Below are 24920 nucleotides of genomic sequence, written 5' to 3' on the forward strand. Positions count from 1 at the left end.
ATACAGCATTTTAAGTGTCGGATTTTCACCAGGATACCACTTCAAGGATGATGTCATGGTTAACAACGCTTATACCCCATCGTATAGATCTTGACATTGAGCCATGTTTCAAGTTTTTTTTTTTCCAGTGAGTGGTTCCAGAGAAAAAGACTTCCAAAGTTTTTTTGTTTTTTCAAAGACTGCGCCCGTACCACATGACTTATGACGTTGTAATTATCACTGTAAAATTTTCTGATAAAAGCCATATACTATGGTGGAAATTTTGTGACAATCATACTAATGGTTGCCGAGAAAATAAATTTAAAAGGGAATAAACCCAAAAATTGCTGGTGGAATAAAAATAAAAATAGGAAAAAACAAGTAAAAAAAAGACATAACATATCACTGCCCCTGTTGTTTCAGTAATTTTGTTGTTCAGAGTTAAAGGGCAAACCCATAGTTATGTGCATCTAAAATGACCGCCAGTCTACCAGTTGGCTCTCTTTAAACAGATCGCAATAGAAGCTGAGGTGTACGTGTATGCCATCACATACTGTGCTTGTGCCAAGTTGAACAAAATTGGGCCATGCATGTCTGAGAAATTGTTGGGGACACATTAAAGTAAGAAGATGGCCTGCAGTCAGCCATTGTGGATCTGATCTCGAAAAAATAGTTGTTGTGCCGATGTAAGCTGTAATTCCTTATCTGTGTGCGAAGCTTATACAACATCGGAAAATGCATTTCCAAGAAATGGTTGAGGACATGTTCAACATCAGGTTTTTGTCACAAGTTAAATGGTCACTTGTCAGCCATCTTGGATCTGATGACAAAAAAGAATGGCGTGCACATGTAAGCCATCATTCACTATCTGTTTGCCAAGTTTGAACAACATTGGTAAATGCATGTCCGATAAATGGTTGAGGACGTGTTCAAAATCGGGTGTTTTTTTTCAAGTAAAATGACTGCTAGTTGGCCATCTTGGACTTGATGTTGAAAAAGAACGACGTGCATATGTAAGCCATCACTCATTATCTGTGTGCCAAGTTTGAACAAGATCGGTAAAAGCATGTTTGAGAGATGGTTGAGGACATTTTCGAAACCAGTTTTTGTATTTTTTGACATCTAAAGTGGCCGCCAGTCTACCAGTTGGCCATCTTTGATCAGATCCCAAAATAAAGAGAGGTGCACACATATGCTATAACATACTGTGCTTCTGCCAAGTGTGAATAAAATGAGACCATGCATGTCTGAGAAATGGTTGGGGACACATTGAAGTAAGAAAATGGCCACCAATCGGCCATATTGGAGCTGATCTCGAAAATAAACGAAGTGCTTATGTCAGCCATCATTCCTTATCTGTGTGCCAAGCTTGAATAAGATCGGTAAAAGCTTTTCCGAGAAATGGTTGAGGACGTGTTCAACATTGGATTTTTATAGCTAAAATGACCACCAGTCGGCCATCTTGGATCTGAAAAAATGAAGTGCATGTGTATCCCACAATGTGTTCTCTTTTTGCCAAGTACAAATAAAATCGGTCCTTACTCATCAGCGATATGGTTGAGGATGCACGGAAACACGCACGGACACAAAAATCAAGACAAAATCCATCAGCCCTCTGCATTTCGGACGAACTCCAACAGGGGCTATAAATAATAATAATCAGAAGAAAAACAATAGATTACCCAGCCTGAAAGGCTTGGTACCTTCATAAAACAATTAAATAATAAACTTACACCCTTAAGTTTGCCGGGTCTACCGAACCCCAGGACTGGAAGGGTGCAAAGTTGTTGACGCCAGCATCTAAGGGTAAATAAGGCAGAAAAAAGCGAGCCAGCTCGGCTGAGTAAACAAGAACCAGAATGAGGCGGAATGTTAGTCTGGTTGACTCAAAGTGGAATGTTATAATCAAGAGCATGAAGTTTCTGGATTATTTGCTTGATGAAAGCAACCCAACGATATGAAACTTGGACTTGCAAACAGTTGAGTAGTTTTCAGAAAAACCTGCTGACTGAGTGTCGACCAAAACTTCCTCACCACTCGCTCTCCAAAAACGCCTCTCCCTCTTCATCCTCAAGTGTACGTCATGCAACCAATAAGAACTGGCTGTGAGAGTCACATGCTGTAGGGCCAGGAAAGGTTTGTGCATGCTTGGTCTTGCAAAGCAGGTCATTACAAATCTATGTAATAATACTCCTGTTCATCCGTCCGTCTGTCTCTTTGTCTGTGTGTAACATTGGATTCCACCCATTGGTTGGATAGTTCGCCTAACTTCACCCACAATTTAAACTTGGCATAAAAATAATGCGGTCTCCATGTTGCTGCCTATTCTGTCATGTGAACTCAGACATTTTCGGAGTTGTTTTATTCACAATCGCCATGTCCTCCCTATAAGTTTTCCCTTCATTGTAAAACAACCAAAGCGACAGTTGAAAGGATTTTGAGATGATCGGTGTCATGGGCCCTGTGAAGATCTGCCTCAGTTTATATCGAGGCAGCAGTCTGTTGTCTACACACCACTCAAAGAACTCTGTGGTATTCTCTCAAGCAACACTTTTACCATGGAGGTTTCACAGGGCCTTGCTATTATTTTCTGAATATTTTCTCACTCACAACTCGACCAGGGACCACAAACTCATGTTATTATAAAGGTCTTTGGCTGAGTAGAATGAAAAAATATGTTGAAACTGAAATAAAGCATCCATCATTGTTTACTTTTAACGATGTGCATATAATAGATCAGGAAGAAGACAATTATTACTTTTGGGTCTCTTCTGGGGGTGAGGACTTTCTGTGGGGGTAGAGAGGTTGAGCACTTGTGGTTGGGAGAGATGGTGGTGGAGAGGGGATTCGAAGGCTTGACATGGGGTGGGGGTTGACGATTTAGGGTTGTGAGGGTGAGGACTTTGTGTTGGGGAGGGGATTGAGGTCTTAAGGTTGGGAAGGTGAAGGTGAGGACTTGGGAGCTGGTAGGCGGAGGTGGAGGACATGTGGTTTTGGAGGGGGGGGGGTTGATGACTTGGAGTTTGAGTAGAGGGGAGAGTTGAGGACTTGAAGTCACATTTTACATGGCGTGGATGTTCCCTGGATACCTGCTAGTTAGTGAGATTGTTTAAGTATTTGCATCGGGTTAGGTCTGCACTATATGCGCTTATTACTGTATGTCTTTTGCGGCACCACACCAGTCTTGCATGTTTTACTTATTCATGTTTCATTTGAAAATGTAAAATTCCAGTGTCGATGCATTCTCCTGAAGTTCCTGGCATTCCACATTGCTGCATTTGTCAGTATTGCAGTTATTTCATGGAAACAGAATAAGGAATGGCAGAATGGGAAATATGTATGCACACTTTCCTCTAAGCTGTCTCATCTGGGTTTGAATCTCGACCCAGCCATCTAACTGCCATCATGGTGTTTCGCAGGTAAGGTGATTCATCAATGTGTGTGAATTCCCTTTGATGGATGTTAAACGAGGTGTTCCATTGGCTGGAATTAGTTTGTCGATGTGAAAGATCTCAGGATGTCCTTCGTGAAGAGTCGGTGAGCTATCGCCGACATCATGAACAAATTCTCAATTTCTGCAATTACTTCCTGTGTCGGAGTGGAGACCCATCCAGGATTGCAACCTTCACCAAGAAACTGCTTCAGCAGAATTGAGGCTCTGTGTGTCCAGAGAATATAACACAGGCTGTATTTAATTGTATGTTTATTTTTTTAATACAGAGTAACACTTTGGAGCAAATATACAAACGAGAAATCCATAAGCAATGACAATAATTGCAAAAGCTTTAGTCGCAGTGGAAAACCTTCCATCCGTACTTCTGTTTGCAGGCACGAATGCTAAGCACACAAGGAAAGCAAAAAGTATGCTAAAAGAGATGTACTTGTTCTGTACGCGAGATGAGTAATCCATTGGCTTTCTCGTGGTCAGGTAGAAACAAATGCCTGCAAGAAGCGCCGTGTACATGAGGGCACAAACCCCCCATGCCATCGACGCTCCATCACACTCAATGATGAGATGCCGTTGTTGTGCGTCATTGTTGTAGTGAGGTTTTTCCAATCCAAGAACAGCCCAAGCTGTGCAAAGTGTCCACTGAGGAAGCAGGAATAGAAAAACGGCAGCTTGCCTTATCAAGGGTGGACATTTGTTACAAACACCCTTGTTGCTAAGGAAACCTGTCATTGAGGTCATCACGAAGTGCAACAAGAAGAATAAGAATATGAAAACGGAAAACTTTCATATCTCAGAGAACAAGAACATTTAACAATTCTCAATTTGAAAGTCCAATACAGTCTCAATCATCTTTATTTATTATTTGTGTGACATCTAGGCTTATGCGAATGAGGTGTCAGACACTAAAAAGGGCATTTTGCCAACTCATTGAATGGAATTAATTACTGTATGATAAACGAGAGAAAATTCACAAATGACCGTATTTATTGCCTTAAATTTCACGAGGGGACTTTCAGGATGACTTGGTCGACACAATGTTGTCGTATTTACTGTTTTGATGACATTGACAAAAGATGTCTGATCAGTGATAACTTCCGATTAAGTTTGAACGTTGACTTCGTACCTTGAAAAACTGAAATTCGACGGTTTGCTATCTGCAACACAGCAACAACTGCAGTTGTCAGGCAAATACAGACAAAAGGCTCCTGCACCTGACAAGCACTTTGAGTGGGCCTTCCAAGGAAAGGCACACTGCTCGCAAAACATGCCATAATGGCAATGAGAAGTACCATTGTCTCTCTTTCAAAGCTATCATTCATGTAAAGAAGCAAAATGACGAGTGTTGATAAGACAGAGCCCAATACAGCAAAGGCCAAAGTTGTTAGACCTAATGGATCAGAGAATGCCAAGAATTCCTCCAACAATGGGTCACAGGCATTTCGTGCTTCGTTAGACCGGAAGTTCTTTGGGCACCGGAAGCACTCCTGTGAATCTGGAATTGGAAAAATAAATGAAAAGAAAACTCATGTCCTCCATGTATATAATTTATTTATATATTTTTTATCTTCTTGTATATCTTCAACCAAGGAAGGAACATCTTAATTTTGGATTTTCTCTGACATTTGTGCATAATTCAACACGTTGAGACACACACAAGAGCCCGATTTGTAAAATGTTACTGTTTTGTGGACTTTCGAATTGGTGAATATTGAACAGGACTCAAATCGATTGTTACCAATTATAATCATGCAATTAAACATTCACAATTTTATTTTTCTCTACAGACAATGAGGCTCTTCAAATGGAATAAAAAAAAAATCTCAAGTGCATGTGACATTTCATATACAAATTGATTCACTTTGTTCAAATTGAAAATAATCTTGATTTAGAACTTTCCTTGTCAAATATAAACGGAATGTAACTAACTTTGGTTATTTACCACTCGTGTTTGAAAATTCTCCCATGTTGCATCGGACACAATGAAAGCAGCAGAAAGGCTCCCCAATGACATTCACTTTGCGACTTCCTGCAGCACAAGGTAAACTGCACACAGACTGGGGAACCTGGAAAAACATACAAGGATCGTTGTCAGGACAGGGATTTTATTGATATGCAAATTTAAATAGTCACTTTTAACATTTAATTTGGATTTGTTGCCACTTATTTATATGACTTGCTCTTCTTTCTACAAGGGTCTAGGCTCTTGGAAGAGCTCAACGGCACAGGGCATCAGGTTCATAAACTAGTGAAGGGATTAGAGTGGGGAAGAAGAGGGGATCCACATACATACTGCATGTATGAAAGGAGGAATAACACAAAAACGACTAACAAGGGACCAGAGATGAACAGAAATGAAAATCAGAAAATGCAGAAGAGAACAAGGATATGCATGGGTGAACACATGAGGTAGTGCTGGGAAGCACATTTGGAAGAGTGAAGTGATGGGGACATGATAATGGACACATGAGATGAAACCACATTTGGGAGAATAAGAGGAAAAATTAATGCTGGTGGAGTACATGGGGGTTTCTACAGGAACATGCGTGACCTGGTGTGGCTTCGAAGGGGCAGAGGTAGGAAAAGGCAGGAGGAGCAAGGCCAGATGTCTTTTTATAAAATAGAGGCAACTAACCTACTATATAGACTCTGGGAGAGTGATCATCCTTGTGAATCTGCCTCCCACCTTGAGATTCTAATGATGCGGAAGACCTTGTTTTCAACTGCCTCAAGAAGAGCAAGGTGGGAAGCAGGATCACAAGCCCAGAGTGGGAAGCAATACGACATGGAGCTCCATGTGAAAAGCTTGCACACTGTGATGGGCTCTGTGTCCACCAAAAGCCGAAGCTCTATGAAAAATACCCAGACAGTGCCTGGCCTTTGATGCCAGTTTCTTGATGTAATCCTCACTTGAAGAGTTACGGCAGATAGTTTGGCCAAGGCATCTCAGGGACTGCACCTCATTTCAGTAACTGTCCAGAGATTGGATATTTTGATTGCCAATCCTTGTGCGGAGACAGCATGAGAATGTTAATGTGTGGGAACAAATAGCTGGAAAACTGTGGGCCTGGCTGCTTATCTTGTACAGGTCTGACAAAAGGGATTCAAGAGCGGCCAGCCTTTCACAAGTGTGAGGTATCGTACTGCATATAGTGGCATCCTTGGCAGAATAGAAAAGTTGGTTTTCAGGAGAATGAATCAATGGTTTCCTGGTGTTCACTTCCTTGCTCGCTTTGCTCAACCAAAGTCCCAATGTCTTCACAATGCCAAGAACCCAGATTTAGGGAATTATTGATAAAAGTCTATCTTGGGCTTCCACTCCACTGTTGGTGTTTTTCCCCCTATCTCATCTCTTCCTTTTGTCTGTTTTCTCCTGATCCATTCAGTGTACTAGTGTTATCTCTTCCACGAGGCACGACTATGTATCGCAAAACAAAGTACTCCATGAAAATGTGGAACTTTCTAGCTTTGCCTATCCATTCATTGCAGACTCTTCTTCCTGATGAATGTCATGTGACATTAATTTACCTATCCAAATTGAACACACGAAGATCATCCCAAAAAGTTATGTCACCCCTTTAACACTGTGGAAAGTTAAAAATTGACAAACCATTTTCACATCTCATTATTCTTACAATTCTCTGTCCTGTTCAATCTACTTTGTTGGGTGATTATTTGGCATGCAAAAGCAAGGCTCGTGGAAGAGTGAGGCTCAACCTACTTCACGATTCCAGCGCACATATTCTCCTTCTGAGATATCCTTAGATATCCGCAGAGCATTTGGCTGTGTTAACCTCTTCTTTGGATGAAAATCTTCTCCTTGGTAAATTTTGGTGGATTACATCTCGTGAATATCTCGGACAAGTCCGAACTTACCATTCTCGGAACTCGCAGTCCTAACTTACCAAACCAGCACAGACATTGCATTTAGCTTGTGGTTGAAGATTGTCGTGGAGGAGAATGACATGATTTAGAAGTCTTGTGCATTTTTTTTCACATTGCAGATCACAGAGATTATTATGAAAAGGCATATGGTAGTTGTTTCCATTTATTTACACCTTGTGCAATCCACCAACCAAATTTTATCATTAAAAAACATGTGAAACTGCTTAACGCAAGTTGGCATTTGCTGGTTTTCTGACATGGATAAGTCGGTCCTTTGAATACTATGGAAGCAGACCCGTTCTGGCTCGTAGTCACCACACCCGGTCTCTAGCAGTGATGTGCTCCAAGAAAGTGTTGCTATCACAAGGAAAAGGCGAAAGATGCAATTGTCTCTGAGCAAGCCGTTTCAATTTCTGCTGCTCAATGAAGATGCGTTTCATCCAATTTGCCATCATCTTTCTTCTCTCAAACCTCTCTCCCTCTTCCAAATCTTGGTGGCATCTGAGAAAATCTATTTCTGGTGTATGTGCCCCTCCATGCCCTCCCTTACCTCAAATGGCTGCACTGCTGATACCGCATGTGAAAAGGCTGAATGCCTAAACTCGGTGTTTGCATCGAAATCTTGTGTCCAAAACCCATCACTTTATGTACCCACCATACCCAGTCGAACACAACTGCATTGGACTCTGCGTGCTTTTTTCTGACAAAGTGGAGAGCTTGCTATCAAACACCGACTCAGACTCTGCAACCACTACAGACAGCATCAGCCCACATGTCCTAAAAACCTGCTCCTCTGCTCTTGCTCACCCTCCCTCTGTTCTATTCACCCTCTCATTTGCTCAAGGTCATCTGCCATCTGCTTGGAAATCAGAAAAGATTACTGCCCTTCATAAAAAAGGTGCAAAAACAGATCCCTGCAACTACAGACCAATCAGGCTTCTCCCAATCATCAGCAAGGTTATGGAACCCATCAGCACTTCGGACATTATATCCTTCCTCTTCTCCAATGGCTTGATGTCCGATCATCAATTTGGTTTCAGACCAGGTCACTCTACCCTGGATATGCTCCTTCTGCTCTCCCAACAATGGATGGAGGTCCGCAATGCCGGACATGGAATCAGAGCCATATCCCCAGACATATAGTGTTCGTTTGAAATGGTCTGGCACCTTGTCCTACTCACCAAACTCTCCTCCTATGGTATCCACGGCCATCTCAACCCATGGCACGCAGACATCCCCTCCTGGCGCAGTCAACATGTGGCCCTAACTGGAGTTCTTTCATTCCCTCTTCCTGTCTGGGCTAGAGTTCCTCAAGGCAGTGTTCTGGGCCCTGTTATTTTTCTGGTTTTCATCAATGATCTCTCAGACTCTCTGGAAAATCCTCTTTATCTCTTCGCTGATGATTCCACCCTCTGCTGTACCATCTGTCATCCCTCAGACCGGCAAGCATCAGCTTCTTTGCCCACTGCAGATCTGGATAAAATCACAAACTGGTCCAACACGAGGAACATGTCTTTCAATCCGGACAAATCTCACACTCTCACTTTGTCTCTCTGAAAGGACCGTTTGGAACCCCCCTCCCCATCAACTTTTTCAGCAATCCTCTGGAAGATGTCCTTTCTTTCAAGCTTCTGGGTCTCAATATCTGCCATGATCTTTCCTGGGAAAGCCACATTTCCAACCAGGCCTCCAAAGCTAGTCGCCGACTGGGAATCCTCCGTCATGCAAAGTCCTTCCTCGGCACACCAGAGCTCCTGACCACACACAAAGCTTTTGTTTGCAGCCTGATGGAGTACTGCTCTTTCCCCTGGGCTGGTGATCCTGCCTCTCATCTTTCTCGGCTTCACGGTATGGAAACCAAGGCATTTCAGATCATTGGCATCTCCCGCGATGAGGCTGAGCCTTTTGGCCTGTCACTCTCTCACCACAGGCAAGTCGGTGGTCTTTCTGTCTTCTACCATCTCCTCTCCAGTCTCGCCCCCCTTCTTTGTCTGCGATTTGTCCCCACCACTTTTCCACAGGGCGCTCAAGATCCGCCAACAACCCCCTTTCAGTAAAACTACGAAAATCACAAATCACTGCTCACCTTCACTCTTTCATTCCTCTTTTTCCCCACCTTTGGAATAAACTCCCTCACTCTGTTCAATCCTATTCTTCCCTCCATGTCTTCAAAACAGCTGTACACCACCACCTCTGATCGTCCCCCATCCAAATCCTCGATCTTCTCCACCCACGTCAATTCACACCAAACCCACCTCCTTCAAATTCCCTGCTTTCCTTCCTGAAAGTCCTTGTAATGTTCATCTTGTATACCCTGTGTTCTCCGCCCCATCCCTCTCCTATCCACAGATCTCCTGATCTCTCTGTTCTCCACTGTTTTATCCTTCCCACTCCCATCCCTCTTGTATCATGACCCCCCCACCTCACCTGGCTGTGTGTTGTGTGTTAACTCTCATATGAACCTCGACAAGGTATGCAAAAAAATTAAAACCTCAACAACAATATAGCATGGTGTTGGCTGAATGGTTGGGGTGGTGGGCTTGAGATCCTCACGTCCTGAGTCCAAATCCTGCTTTGCTGTTAAATTAATACTGGTGGGTTTTATCAGCCTGTCACCTTTCTGAGGTTGGCAAAATGAGTACCGGCTTGCTGGGATGATTGAGCCATTTGAGTGTCCTGTGTCAGAGTGATGACCTGTCCAGTCCAAGTCTCGCATCCAGAGAGCAAGACTGGAAGCACCAAGGTTCTGAAGACTAGGACTTTCGTCCTTCCACACAGGTACCGACAGCACCACACCCCATGTTCCAGTGAATCCATGACTCCCCAGGCCCGACCCAGCCGTCTATTGTCCTCTGGCTCACAAGCAGCAGAGACGTGAATATCCCTGCCAAGGTAAGTGAATAACTCCCTGACCTCAACAACCTCACTACAAACAGGTACAGCCAGGATAGCATCATTCAAGATGTCATTGAAAGCCTGGATCTTCGTTTTAACCCAAGAAAGCCATAATTCCAGCAGCTCTGATTCCTCGTATGCCTGGTGTTGGTTTAATGGTTAGGGTGGCAGGATTTGGATCCTAGGGTCCTGATTTCAAATCCCGCTCAGCTGTGGAATTAATACCAGGTGGGGTTAACTCGGCCTGTCATCCTTCCGAGGTCGGCAAAATAAGTGCCAGCATGCTTGTACACTGTATCAGAGTGGTGACCCATCCAGGTTTGTGCCCAATAGCCAAGGAGACTGCTTAAGCAGCACCCGCACTCTGCACAGAATATGGTCCCAATTTCTCCTCCTCTGATTCCTCATTCAGCACCTCGAGGGCAACCACAAGGAGATCCAGAGTCTCTGTAAAGATGACTCCCTCATCTGCGAAATCAAGGTCAGATATCTTGACTTTCCCAAACGATGCACTGAAGCTTGATCTCTCTGACATCCTCCCCAGAATCCAGTCCATACAAGTGCTGAAAAGTGTGGGGACCCCTGACAAACTCAAGTAACAACTGAAAATAAGTCGAAGATGGTATCACCATATCTCACAGCACTCTAAGGACTAGATCTAGTTCAAACATCTGATTGATCAGTTTTGGTGGCACCCCACAAAGACAAAGTATCTTTGCGCAATCTTTGTGCTCCCCTTTGTGCAATTTTATTTAAAAAAAATTGTGATCTCAATTGTTGCGGAAATGACTTGTTGGGGCTGAAAATGTATTGATTAGGATAGTTATTTCCCATTGTTCATGTTTTATCGCAAGTGTAATGAAAAATAAAATGTAACAGGAATATGCATCAATCATTTAGATAGCCTGCCATTTCATTTCACAATGTTTGTGTCTTAAAATAATTTTTCCCTAAACCCCTATTTATTGTTTTATTCCTTGTAAATCTGTCTTTTACAATGGCATGTCATGAAATAATGAAAGTGGTGTTCTAAGGTGTAAATACAAACAGAAATATCTGATTTTTTGTTCCTTTTATGACCATGTTCCCTTTATACTTCTGTAAATCTGTCCAAGAGACCAGGAAGAGGGTAAGGTACTACCCGATATCACTCCGGGGTAACAGTTGACATGAGGTGGCAGTTAATCAACTGATTGATGCCCTGGAGGGAAGAGTGGGATTGAACAACCTCACGAAGGCCAGTTCCACATACGGGAGAAAATTGGAACGACGGTTGAGTTGTGCGGTAAACCTGGATTTTGAAGAGTTCAACTTTGACGGTTTTGAGCTTATCTGGAATTTAAATTCAAGATAAGGTATTGTCATCTCACACCGTCCACCTGTCTGTCTCCTGTTTTGACTTCTCTGGCAAAATCGCTGGGCCAATCCCCCTGAACTTTGGCAGCAACATTCCTCTCCCGACTGGTAACAGGGATTGCTCAGATCATTCCGGTCATGTGACTTTCAGTATGTCAAAATGGCCAACTTAGTAAATTTCTTCAAAAATCTTCTCCAGACCCAACAGACAGACTGCTACCATATTTGAGTTGCAACATTAGGCCAGGGTAGGGATATTAATTAAATTGTGGAAATCATGCCTATCATGTGATTGGAATTGTGTCAAAATGGCCAACTTTGTCAACTTCTGGGAAAATCGCATTAATTTTTTTTTTTAATTTCTTCCCCCAAACCCACGAGTCAGAATGCTCCCTAATTTTGGTTTCAACATTAAGACAGGGTCGTGATATTAAATTGCAGAGGTCATGCTGATCACTGTGACCAGAAGTATGTCAAAATGCAGACATGGTGAATGTTTGGGAAAATCACTTAAATTCCTTCAAAAACCTTCCTCTCCACACCCACCAGTCAGAATGCTCCCAAATTTGGCTTATAATATTTGGCCGAGGCCCAGATAAGCGACAGGTCCAGTGGTCCTATTTTTTGTATACATAGTCAAGGCTCATGGAAGAGTAAGAACACAGAACCGATCAGGACACAACATAACAAAAGGAACAGCAGTAGTGGGGTGAAATGCCAACATCAGGGGGAGGAGGAAAATAGATAGAAATGGACAAACAAGAAATGCAGATGATGATGAGGGGTAGGGGAGAATGCAAGTGGTAGACAAGATGGATACAGTAGCAAAAGTTTGGGAAGGGTGCAGGGTAGTTTAATGGGTGTAAAAAAAGATCATTGTTTTGGATGGGGATGGTGGTGAACAGATGATTTGAGATGTGGCTGGACAGCTGTCTTGAAGAACTGGAGGGAAGAATGAGGTTGAAGAGAGTGTGGAAGTTGATTCCACAGGTGGGAAATAAAAAGAGAAACAAATGAGTGGAGGTGAGCAGTGGTTTTGGAATTAGGGAGTTTCATTTGCAGTGCATCCTGCAGATATCTGAGAGAGACCAAATTACGTAGAGTGTGCAGGGTGCAAGACCAGAAAGAAGGCGGATGAAGACATAGAGACCACCGACCTGTCGGTGATGGTGAAGTGATAGGCATGCAGACTCAGCTTCATCCTTGATTGTCCAGAGCTGTGTGCTAATTAATACCTTCAGCATTATCACTATCACCATAATAATTATAAGCAATTTTCCATTATATCTTGAATCTTAAACAATTGTTAAAGATTCATGATTCTTCAAAATTTACAGATTATGACTAATCAAGAAGAAAAACCAAGCATTCAAATATTAGATATAATTTTTTTTTTCAGATTTTATTAACAATATAACAGGCAAACCAACTATGACATTTAGTATTTATGGTATTTATTCATCGACAAGCCTCGGATTTGTGTTTTAAAAGTTAATGTAATGCCATATTAACAGAAACATGAACTTTATATGTCGAAGATTATTTGCCTTGCTGTCTTCAGTGTTCCAGACAATCGTTTTCTCATCGATTTGAAACTGCTCTTCTGGTGCAGACGAAGAGTCATACGATCCAACAACCTGGAAGTTTATGTCACCACTGCTAATCTTTTGCCAGTTTATGAGGTCATAAAATGCAGGTGGATCTCCATTTTCATCGAAGTGTACGACCTTACCAAGACTGTTTACAAATCGCACCTTTTTCAGATAAAACAGTAACTGGAAAAGTATACAAAAAAGAAGAAGATAGAGAACTTCACTTCACGTGCATTATTTTACATTGCAAGACAATGGTATATTGCTTTGGATATGTGGTTATAATTGAACTGCTGCAGTTAGTACCAATGTCTAGTGAAATTACAGAATGCTTTGGCTCTCACTCAGCTCTTTTACAAGTGTTCAGCTAAAAGTGAACATCCTGGGTGTGTCATCACCACTGGCATTCCAGAATCAGGTTCCACTGGGTGATAATCTAAGAATGGACTCTCCATGTTCAACGGGAAGGATGGACCAGGAACAAAGAGAGGCAGACGAGTAGAATTTAAATGAAATTTCACATTGCACAAAAATGGTTCTGTGTGTGTGTGTGTCGTTGGTTGTTATTTTCATATGGGGGTCTACGAAGGTCGTGTGTGTGTGTTGTTTTTGTTGTTGTTGTTAGCTGTTATCTCCATATGCGAGTTTCAGAAGATGGAATGGAGTCCTCACATGTCTCAAAGTAATCGACCTCGGGTTCAGTAAGGGATCATGATTCATGGACCAATTTGTGAAGTTTTCTTGTTCTCAAAGTTCTGTTCTGAGGAATCTTTTGAGGATCATCGCCGAGCCCCGGAGAGCTTCCAATTGCAGTTTGTTTGCAGTAATATTCCCAGGGATGTTTTTTTTAAGATGTCTGTAAAGTTCTTTTTTTATAATTCCCATTGTACCTTCAATCACCAGTACAATTTCAGCACTCTTCAGCTTCCAGGTTTTTTTTTACGTCATTATTGAGATCCAGCAATTTGGTCATTCTCTTGATTTCTGCATTGCTTAGGCCAAAATCGCTGAGTACCGATACCTCAATTAGCAATTCCTTCTTTCCTTTTTTGTACCTCAGTACTATATCCAGTTGCAATGCTTTGTTTTGTATGTTCACACATGGTGGGATGATATGGTTATATGTGAGCATTACTTCTTTTCAATGATCACTTTTGGTTCACGTTTCCATGAGTTTTCTGGAACTGGGATATTGAGACTTTTGCAGATGTGCCAGGGGATTACTCTGCATACCTTTTTGTGCCTTTGGGTGTTCAGCTGTTCTGACACGAGTTTTTGACATCCTGATAAGAGGTGACTCGTGCTTCCTGGTTTGACCTTGCAGAACCTATATTTGTCTGATTGGCTCAGTCCTGCCATTTTCTTAAATCAACTGGTGAAGTGTCCTTGGTCTTGGGAATTTATAATGATTCGTTATCCATACAAATTGAGCTGACCTCTTCCTAGCCATTGCAGTGATCCTTATTTGCCTTTCCCCAATCTGTCCAACTTTTTTTGTACCTTACTGTTCTTTTTGTCTTATTCCCAGTTGTCGGTGTGTATCTGTTGATATTTCATTTTATATTTTTCTTTTGTATTTTTTTTTCAATCATTGGGACTATATTTGTTCCCGTTTTAGTTTCACGTGTGACATGTGCTTGCACCTGTCTTTGGAAATTTTTTGCTTGGTAGGTTGGGGATTCCTTTTCCAGCTTGCTGTCTTCATTTTGGAATGAAAATTGGATTAGGTTGTCTGTCAAACTTTTCACATACTCAGCGAGATGGAAGAGGCCCGAACAGGGGCAGAAAAGCATAATATAAATGAAATTTCAAATAGCACGTTCATATATGCTGGTGTGTGTGTGTGTGTGTCTAAAAATGCTACCTCATTGTAACTTTTCCACCCAGGTGAACCCCCAAGTCCAACTCCACTCCTTAGTTTATTCCTGCCAACAATCACCACTCTCACGACGAGTCGTGCCTCCCTCCCTGACCAACAATTACAATCTTTTCCTGTTACTTCATCAAATGGGCTGGCAGGACGCTCCCCCCTTCAATTCCTTGACCTACTTGTCAACTCTTCGAAGTCCTCCATGTACAGCATCAGTGTAATAGCTACAAAAATTGTGAAAGAACTGGTATTAGTCTACAACAGGTTTGGCTGGTGGGAAGAGTTCATCAAACAAACATGAATCAAAATACAAAGATTAATAAAGAGAAATCACTCATGCAGTACAAAGTATTAGCACCTCTGTCAATTCGGTCGACAACACATGTATTTCTTAAAACAGGTAAGGGTCAATCAAGGGTGATGGAAGTGCGAGGAAAGGGGGTGGGGGCAAGTGCCCATCTAAAAATATTGTGTGTGTGTGTGTGGGGTGGAATGTTTTTTTGTGTCCCTGAAATGACTCCCCCCCCAAAAAAAAGTGAAAAAGATAGGAAGGGGAGTGGGTGTGTGTGTGTGTGTGTGTGTGTGTGTGTGTGTGTGTGTGTGTGTGTGTGTGTGTGTGTGTGTGTGGGGGGGGGGGGTAGGAGAGAAGAAGGAGAGAGAGAGTGATGAAAAGGAAAATATATTCTCAAAGAAGTAGCTGAAACAGAGAAAGGCATTCTTTATACGTACATGGTAAAGTCTTTTTTTTTAATAATAGAATGAGTGCTATTTTCATGCTGAAAAATGACCGTTTTGGGGGGAGGGGGAAGCACCTGTACACACGAAAAAGCATCTTTTTTGGCAAAAAGGCAACCTTTTTCCAATGAAAAATGTTCTATTCCAAGGTTTAAAAAAATATTTTGTGCCTCAAACACCCCTCACCCACCCCTCAATCCTGAAAATGCTTCCGGCACACCTGGTGTCATTCCCTTGTACTTGTGACCAACCAAGAGCTTCATGTACATTTGCATATTATCCTTGTCTCCCTGCTCTCATATGAGACTAACCTTTGTACAGACAATTCCAGTTTGGAAAAGCTAGCTTGTTTTTAAATGCAGTTCATACAGCATGGTGGTTGTTACCACTGTGTCATATTAAATCACAAAACAGTGGACACGTAACTGACTTTCGATCTCCTACTCTTCATTCGTGTACATGATACAACAACGCAGCATGCTTGCACATTACAATCTGCACTTGAAATAGACAGACAATTTCTATCAACATTTCTAGTAAGGTTCTCACCTGCCAATGCTCAAAATTCGTAATTCCAGTACATGAGCGATTCTCGAATGGTCCTCTGCTCGGTACACAGTTCTGGAGGTCGTTCAGGGCATGCGCCACGGTGTACACAGCCACGTAGGTGTTGTACGCATGACGTAACTGGGATACGTCGGTAAAGGGAGAGTACATGTTGTTGAGGCTTTCATGACCACTGCACGGCCGATTGCTTTCAAGCTTCCATTTGCATCCAAATGTCACTTCCCACAACTCTAACAAATAATTATTCAATATATCCTGTTGAGAGTTTCGTTCTCGTTCATTCGAATTGACGAACAACGTTTGCCTTCCTGAATATTTGTCAACGGTTTTTCCTAAAAGATGTATTTTTAAGATGCTTTCTCCATTTTTGTTTTGAGTGGCATTCTGATGATTTGACAGAAGCAAAATTCTTTGCTTTTCCAGGATGCTACCTTGTTTTGGAGTCAGGTGTTCTCCACACAGCAAATTGTCCCCACTTGCTGAGTCTTGCCGTCCTTTTTGCAAATGGACACCAAATAAGTCATTTTTCTGGATTATCGACTTGCCAATTGGTTCTTCAAAATATTCATTTTTTGTTTCAGTCATATTTTGTAGTTTTTCATATTTGGCTTGAAATAACAGATGAGTATAAAAATTAATGTTGAAACCATGTGGCTTGCTCGTTGATGAAGCCCATCGCCTTTCATTGTGACACGCATCTCTTTGTGCCTGATCGAGATACACCTGGTTGTTGGAACAAAGTTGTGTTCCAACCAATGGCTTAAGGCTCAACAAGAAATCTTGCAAACCTGGGATGAATCCTCTCCGGATTGCAAAGCCTATGCTGCCCTGCAGAATGTCAGCAAAATGGCGTGTCCCCACCATCCGAGACACTGACCAAGCAGTGCTTGCTATCCATGTTCTTTCAGTAACATTGTGAAGTAAAAGCTCCTCAATAAAAGGCACCATATCCAGGTGGGTTGTGTACAACAGAGTAACCTTCGCTTTTGACTCTGCTACAGTCTTGCCTGGAAACCAAGAGGAGAAAGTGAAGAACATTTTTTCTCCCAACAATCCAGAAATCTTTTTCCAATGTTTTAACATGTATAATGAGAACAACAAATCAAACATATCCCCTTTGTATTTACACCTTAAAACATCGCTTTCACCAATACCTCACTATTTTAGGATATGCCATCATTAACCAATATCATGGCGATTAATCCTCAATGTGTTTGTGACAATACTGTCTATAAGTACTTTTGCAGTTAAAAGTACAAACCTCAAGATAATATCTACAAGATGGGGCTCGTTTAACAGAGGATCATACAGGGTGTTTCATACATCACAGTCAACTGAACGAAATAGTCACTTTGAAGTGGCATGCAAAAGTATACCCCCTCCTCCGAAATTTATACATTTTGATGCCACCTGAACTTATGTCATGATGCTTTCAAATCAAACATAACATATAGAGACTTCTCAAACTACTCCAAAATGATAAAGCTAAAAAAAATCGGTTAGAATGTGAATGAATTCGATTAACAGAGAAAATCAGATAATTCTTAGTTGCATAAGTATTCAACCTCTTTGCCTAATTATCCCTAAATCACTTCAGGAGCAAATTATTTATTTGAAAGGTTACAAAATAAGTGTAATAGGTTTCACCTGAACGTAATCAACAGTTTAACTCAATAATTAATCTCCCCCACCTATCTGAGTTTCAAAGTGCAACTCACTTGGTCAACCAACAACACAAACATTAAGATCAAGGAGCTTTCCCAAGAAGTCAGACATAAGGTGGTGGAGAAGCACCATGCAGGAGAGGATTATTGGAAGCTTTCAAAGTCACTCATTATCCCTTTGAGTTCGATGAAACCCAACATTAAGAAGTGGACAACGTAACCACACACATTCTATCCAGATCACATAGCCCATGCAAACTCATCAGCCGAGCAAGCAGGAAACTGGTTTGGGATGTCACTGTAAATCCAGCAATAATTTTGAAAGATATACAAGGCTCTATGTCCGAGATGGTGGTAAGTGTTCTTAAATCAACAATATCCCGCTCCCTTCACAAAGCTGGCCTCCATGAAAGAAGCCATTGCTGAAAAAAAACGCATCTAAAAGCTCGTACTTAGTTTGTGGAAAAGCATCTTAATGATACTGCAGGCATGTGGAAAAATGATTTGTGGTCAGACGAGACAAAAATTGAACTTTTTGGTTGAAATTCAAAAGTGTTGCATCTGGTGCAAGCCTAGCACTGCAAATCACCCAGTCAACGGCATCTCCACTGCCAAGCATGTTGGTGGCAGCATAATGTTATGGGGCTGTTTTCATCAGCAGTGATTGACAAGCTTGTCAGCATAGAAGGAACAATGGATGGTGCAAAGTACAAAAGAATCCTTGATGAAAATCTGCTTGAGTCAGCCATGAATCTGAAACTGGGTAGGAGATTCACATTTCAGCAGGACAATGATCCAAATCACGAAACTAAAGTCACACTGGAGTGGCTGAATAAGAAGAAAATAAACATTCTTGAGTGGCCCAGTCAAAGTCCTTACTTGAACCCAATTTAACATTTATGGCGAAAGTAGAAGATTTGCAGTCCATCGACGACCCCCATCAAACTTGGCAGAAATACAGAAATGTTCATGTGAAGAATGGGAAAAGATTTCATCATCTCACTGTGCAAAACTGTTCGAGATCTACCCACAAAGACTCATAGCAGTCATTGCTGCAAAAGGTGCTTCCAGGAAGTACTGAACAAAGGGGCTGAATACTTATTAAACCAGTGAATTTTGATTTGCACATGTTTTTTGCGTGTATTGTTTTTTAACATGTAACATCCTTCAACTATAAGTTATTACTTTGATCTCTCCAGGTATGAATAAAAAGTTCATTTGGGAAAAAAGTGTTTTGCCGAATTAATAATTCATCTAAATGTGACTTTATTGGTGGAGGGAATACTTTCGGAGACCACTGTATCTTTCAAGTTTTTGTTAATCTTCGAATGAAAAGGTACATTTGTTTACTTGGAGGGATCATAGACTCCCTCAAGTGATATACTGACAAGCTGAGAGACAACTTATGCTATCCAGATCTTCATTGTTTATTACACTGTGTGCACAAAGTGAAAAGAGGGTGAAGCAATTGGTTCACTTTGTCTGTCTGTTTCTGTCTACAAATGTCAGCTTATGATCGAGGAACAACTTAATTTCAATTGAATGTTATATTTTGAACACGGATGGGAACATGAATCGAAAAATAAATGTTTAGTTTAACAGTACTTTGCCTCTGGATTTGAACCGATCACACGTCTGCAGAGATGAGCGAGATAAAAAAAATTAAAACTCTGCCTGTCGCAGTGAAACAAAATTTAAAATCATTGCAAACATGAAACTTACTGTTTTAACAATATCATAAAGGACACAAACAGGCACACATAAAACATGTAAACTGTTAAATAAGGTGGTGTAAAAGATGCTGCATCAACGGTGGGAAACTCCTGGAATCATTTTTTTCTCCAACTTTGAAAATCTTTATTTTATTTTAATGTAGCAAATACCACCTGTCACTTTGCTGATGGTAATAATAAAGGGGGGAGGAGAAAAAAGGGAGGAAGAGGAAGAGGGTGAGAGGGGTGAGGGAGAGAGAATAAGTGGAGGGGAAATGAGAGAGGAGGGAGGGGAGCAAGGAAGGGTGGGGGAAGAGAAGACAGTGTGAGATGTGAGGAAGGGAAGGCAGACGTGCAGTGGAGCATTAATTACGATTCATACCATCTCATCAAAATGATTCTGCAAAGAATAACAGTGAAGATGGAAACAAAATCATGTCTGAAATCCATTTTTTACTGATCATATTAGAAACGCAGCCTGGACATAAACTGCAATCCAGAGACAAACTCCCATCCAGATATAAATACCACCCAGATGCGTCCAGAGACAAACACCACCCGGATGCGTCAGGAGCCAAGCTGGCCGGAGAAAAACATCGCATGGACGCGTCTGGAGACTAACACCACTCGGACACATCCGGAGACAAACACTGTCCAGACATAACCACCATCTGGATATGTTCAGAGGCAGAGAGAGAGAGAGAGAGAGAGAGAGAGAGAGAGAGAGAGAGAGAGAGAGAGAGAGAGAGAGAGAGAGAGAGAGAGAGAGAGAGAGAGAGAGAGAGAGAGAGAGAGAGAGAGAGAGAGAGAGAGAGAGAGAGAGAGAGAGAGAGAGAGAGAGAGAGAGAGAGAGAGAGAGAGAGAGAGAGAGAGAGAGAGAGAGAGAGAGAGAGAGAGACGAGAGAGAGAGAGACGCAGAGAGAGAGAGAGAGAGAGAGAGAGAGACGAGAGAGAGAGACGCAGAGAGAGAGAGAGAGAGAGAGAGAGAGAGAGAGAGAGAGAGAGAGAGAGAGAGAGAGAGAGAGAGAGAGAGAGAGAGAGAGAGAGAGAGAGAGAGAGAGAGAGAGAGAGAGAGAGAGAGAGAGAGAGAGAGAGAGACGAGAGAGAGAGACGCAGAGAGAGAGACGCAGAGAGAGCAGAGAGAGAGACGCAGAGAGAGAGACGCAGAGAGAGAGACGCAGAGAGAGAGAGACGCAGAGAGAGAGACGCAGAGAGAGAGACGCAGAGAGAGAGACGCAGAGAGAGAGACGCAGAGAGAGAGACGCAGAGAGAGAGACGCGAGAGAGAGAGACGCAGAGAGAGAGACGAGAGAGAGAGAGAGAGAGAGAGAGAGAGAGAGAGAGAGAGAGAGAGAGAGAGAGAGAGAGAGAGAGAGAGAGAGAGAGAGAGAGAGAGAGAGAGAGAGAGAGAGAGAGAGAGAGAGAGAGAGATAGAGAGAGAGAGAGAGAGAGAGAGAGAGAGTACTGCACTGTATTTGGAGAGGGGGGAGAGAGAGAGAGTGAGAGGGAGACAGACAGACAGACAGAGAGACAGGCAGACAGACAGACAGACAGACAGAGACAGACAGAGAGACACGGACGCACACATGCATGCACGACCGATATTGGCAATTTTTCAGGAATTGGCAGGTTGGAATCAGTGTGATTACCAACTGCAATATTTGCTGTACAACCCAGAAACCTTAAGTACCTTTCACCAAAAAACAATGTTGCATTTATATCGATGTTTCAGGGATATGTTCACAAACATTATTCTTTTTAAAAAGCTGTGTTTGATGGGTGGAAAAAAAAATTTTGGCTCGGTAATTTAGAAAACAAGTTTACATGGCAAACGGCTTGGAAATGGGGTGTTATTTCACCAAAACTCGCTCAGGTTGACGGAGCACAAACCACTCGCTCAGGTTGACAGAGCACGAACAACTCATGCAGGGTGATGGAGCACAAACCACTCACGCATGTGATGGAGCACGAACCACTCGCTCAGGGTGATGGAGCACAAACCACTCACTCAGGTTGACAGAGCACAAACCACTCACACAGGGTGACGGAGAAGAAACCACTCACGCAGTGTGATGGAGCACGAACCACTCACTCATGGTAACGGAGCATGAACCACTAACTCAGGGTGACAGAGCACGAACCATTCGCTCACGGTGATGGGCAATGAACCACTCACTCCAGGGTGACAGAGCATGAACCACTCGCTCAGGGTGATGGAGCATGAATCACTCACTCGGGTGATGGAGCACGAACCACTCACACAGTGTGACGGACCACGAACCACTTGCTCATGGTAATTGAGCATGAACCACTCAGGGTGATGGAGCATGCACCACTCACTCAGGGTGACGGAGCATGAACCACTCGCTCAGGGTGATAGAGCACAAACCACTCGCCCAGGGTGATGGAGCATGAACCACTCGCTCGGGGTGAAGGAGCCCGAACCACTTGCTCAGGGTGACGGAGTACGAACCACTCGCTCAGTGTGACGGAGCATGAACCACTCACTCAGGGTGATAGAGCACGGACCACTCACTCAGGGTGACAGAGCATGAACCACTCGCTCAGGGTGAAGGAGCACGACCACTCGCTCAGGGTGACGGAGCACGAACCACTTGCTCAGGGTGACGGAGCATAAGCAGTGTGATGGAGCACGAACCACTCGCTCAGGATGACGGAGCACAAACCCCTCGATCTGTATGATATGGCACAGCAAAAGCGTCTGCAGAGAGTGAACGATTCGTTCAGAACGACATAGCGTGTTACCGCTGTCAACAATGGGCACTCAGCATGTGGCTTAAGCAATCGAGCAAGTACTCCAATTCGATGGTTGATAAGGAACAGTTGGCCAGGCTGTCACTGCATACCATAAAGGATCCCTTTAATTTTAAAGCCTTTCTTCACCGCGCAAGCAGCATTTATAGAAAAAAAATTAATGAAAGAAAATGACCTTCCACAAAAGAGTTGCAGATGAATGCAAAACAACCTTGGAGACATCGCAAAGTTCAATCACCCATGAAATAAACATTGCAGAAAATGTGCCATTTTGACTGCTCATCTGTGCACGCTTCATTCGGTTTGTGGTCCCCGCAAGCATTATAACTTCATGTTAAAATGCCAATTAAATATTTTTTTTTTACCAGATTTGCTTTGATTCCTGTAAATCATATTGCGTAACATCTGAAAATATAGACAGAGTAGATCGAGTATATGCTCCGGATACAAAGTCCCTCTGGGGGACAGGGCACGAGGTCGAGTAGTGAATTAGTTAAATCATGTATGTCAATGAAGCTGTTTAATTTTGTTTCGTTCCTAAATATTTTTTTCACTCAATAGAATTCTCCAAATAGGAGAAAAAGATAAGTTTAATGCTTTGGAAATATCACTTTTTGTTGTGTATGTGTGGAAGAGGGAACATAGCATTGTTTGCTTTAAGTAAATAGGTATATCGGCTGTTATGAGATTCGTTATTTCTTTAAATGATCAGATTTTACAACAGATGTTGACACTTATTTAGTCCAGATGATATCCGATCCTCAAAACTGAAATAATATGTCGATGATATACTTTAAATTAGTCCATGAGAGTGGATCTTGGAAAATCGTGTCATATAACACTGAACAACAAATTTCAAAAATTTTTTTTACTGGAGATGTGTAAAGTGATTAAGACTAATTTGGGTACGCTGATTTCAAAAATCATAACCGTTTTGCTGTATCACGTCAGGATTTTCAGGAACAGAAATATTCCCATTGCCTAGAAGTCAGGATTTCAATGAAATTTACATATGTCTTTAACATGTCTATTTCGTACAATTGTTGTTAACTTGTGTTATATTTCTTTCTTTCAGATAAAGATGAGTAGGCGTTCCTGTACCAATCATCCTGACAACTTCTGTTATGTCTGTGGTCGGTATACCAAAAAAGATCAACAGCGAAGTATATCTACAGCAGTGAAAATGAAGGCCGCCTACTTTCACTACTTCGGGTGTAAGGTGGGGACCAAGAACAGAGCTGGGCACCACACATCTGCTGCACAAGCTGTCACACAACCTTGACTCAGTGGTTGGTGGGCAAGCGCGCGAGCATGCCATTTGCGGTGCCCATGATATGGCGTGAGCCGCAGAATCATCATGATGATTGTTATTTCTGCTGCACAAGCATCGCCGGCTTCAACAAGAAGAATAAAGGTCACATCAAGTACGCTGACTGCGTCTCTGCTCGTAAACCTGTGCCTCATGATGACGAGAACCCCGTTCCAACACCTCCAGCTGATCAGAACATAGCTGTAAGCAGTGGTGAAGAGGATGGTGATGATGAACCTTTTGAACCCGACACTCAAGAATCACACCTTCTGAACCAGGGAGACTTAAATGATCTTGTAAGAGATCTCTCGCTGTCAAAGGCGAAGGCAGAGCTGCTTGGATCAAGGCTGCAGCAGTGGAATCTACTTGAACCTAACACCAAGATATCCTTGTTCAGAGCACGTCACAGAGACATGGCTGAGTTCTTTGAGATGGAAAACACGATGACATTCTGCAGTGACATCAACGGTCTGTTGAAAGAACTTGGGTGTGATCACGATCCTGCAGACTGGCGCCTCTTCATCGACTCGGGGAAGAACAGCTTGAAGGCTGTTTTGCTCCACAATGGCAACGAGAAACCATCAGTCGCACTGGCTCACGCGTTCGGCATGACAGAGACCTATGAGACTATGCGGCAGCTGCTTGATTCCATCAAGTACAATGACTTCAACTGGCACATCTGCGGAGACTTGAAAGTGGTGGCGCTGTTGTTAGGGCTGCAGTCAGGCTACACGAAATACATGTGCTTCCTTTGTCTCTGGGATAGCAGAGACGACAAGAATCACTGGACGAAGAAAGATTGGGAAGAGCGAAAAGAGCATGTACCTGGTCGACACAACGTGAAGCATGTCGCCCTTGTCGACCCAGCCAAGGTTTTCCTTCCACCACTCCACATAAAGCTCGGCTTGATGAAAAGTTTTGTACGGGCAATGGATCTGAATGGGCGTGGGTTTTTATACCTCAAGGAAAAGTTTGGCAACACCTTGTCGGAGGCCAAGATCAAGGCTGGTGTCTTTGTTGGACCGCAAATCCGACAGATTATGAAGGACGAAACTTTTCCGACAACTCTAAACCCCAAAGAGCTGGCAGCGTGGAGGAGCTTCAAAGCTGTGACGGACAACTTATTGGGGAACG

The 24920-nt window shown here is 42.6% G+C and overlaps 1 protein-coding gene across 1 annotated transcript in view; it reads right to left on the bottom strand.

Moving 5' to 3' along the window:
• Window positions 1-3682: 3682 nt before the first annotated feature.
• Window positions 3683-24920, bottom strand: part of LOC147035691 (extracellular calcium-sensing receptor-like) — a 30087-nt gene continuing 8849 nt past the window's right edge. Inside the window, exons 4-7 of the mRNA XM_085869115.1 lie at window positions 16310-17334; window positions 5370-5493; window positions 4554-4922; window positions 3683-4152 (exon numbers count right to left, since the gene is read on the bottom strand). Of these exons, the coding sequence (XP_085725241.1) occupies window positions 3683-4152; window positions 4554-4922; window positions 5370-5493; window positions 16310-17334 (1988 nt within the window). The remainder of the gene's footprint in view (window positions 4153-4553; window positions 4923-5369; window positions 5494-16309; window positions 17335-24920) is intronic.

Source organism: Eptatretus burgeri, chromosome 1 (assembly GCF_056783735.1).
Source record: "Eptatretus burgeri isolate ZD-2024b chromosome 1, Ebu_testis_v1, whole genome shotgun sequence".
NCBI classification, from domain to species: domain Eukaryota; kingdom Metazoa; phylum Chordata; class Myxini; order Myxiniformes; family Myxinidae; genus Eptatretus; species Eptatretus burgeri.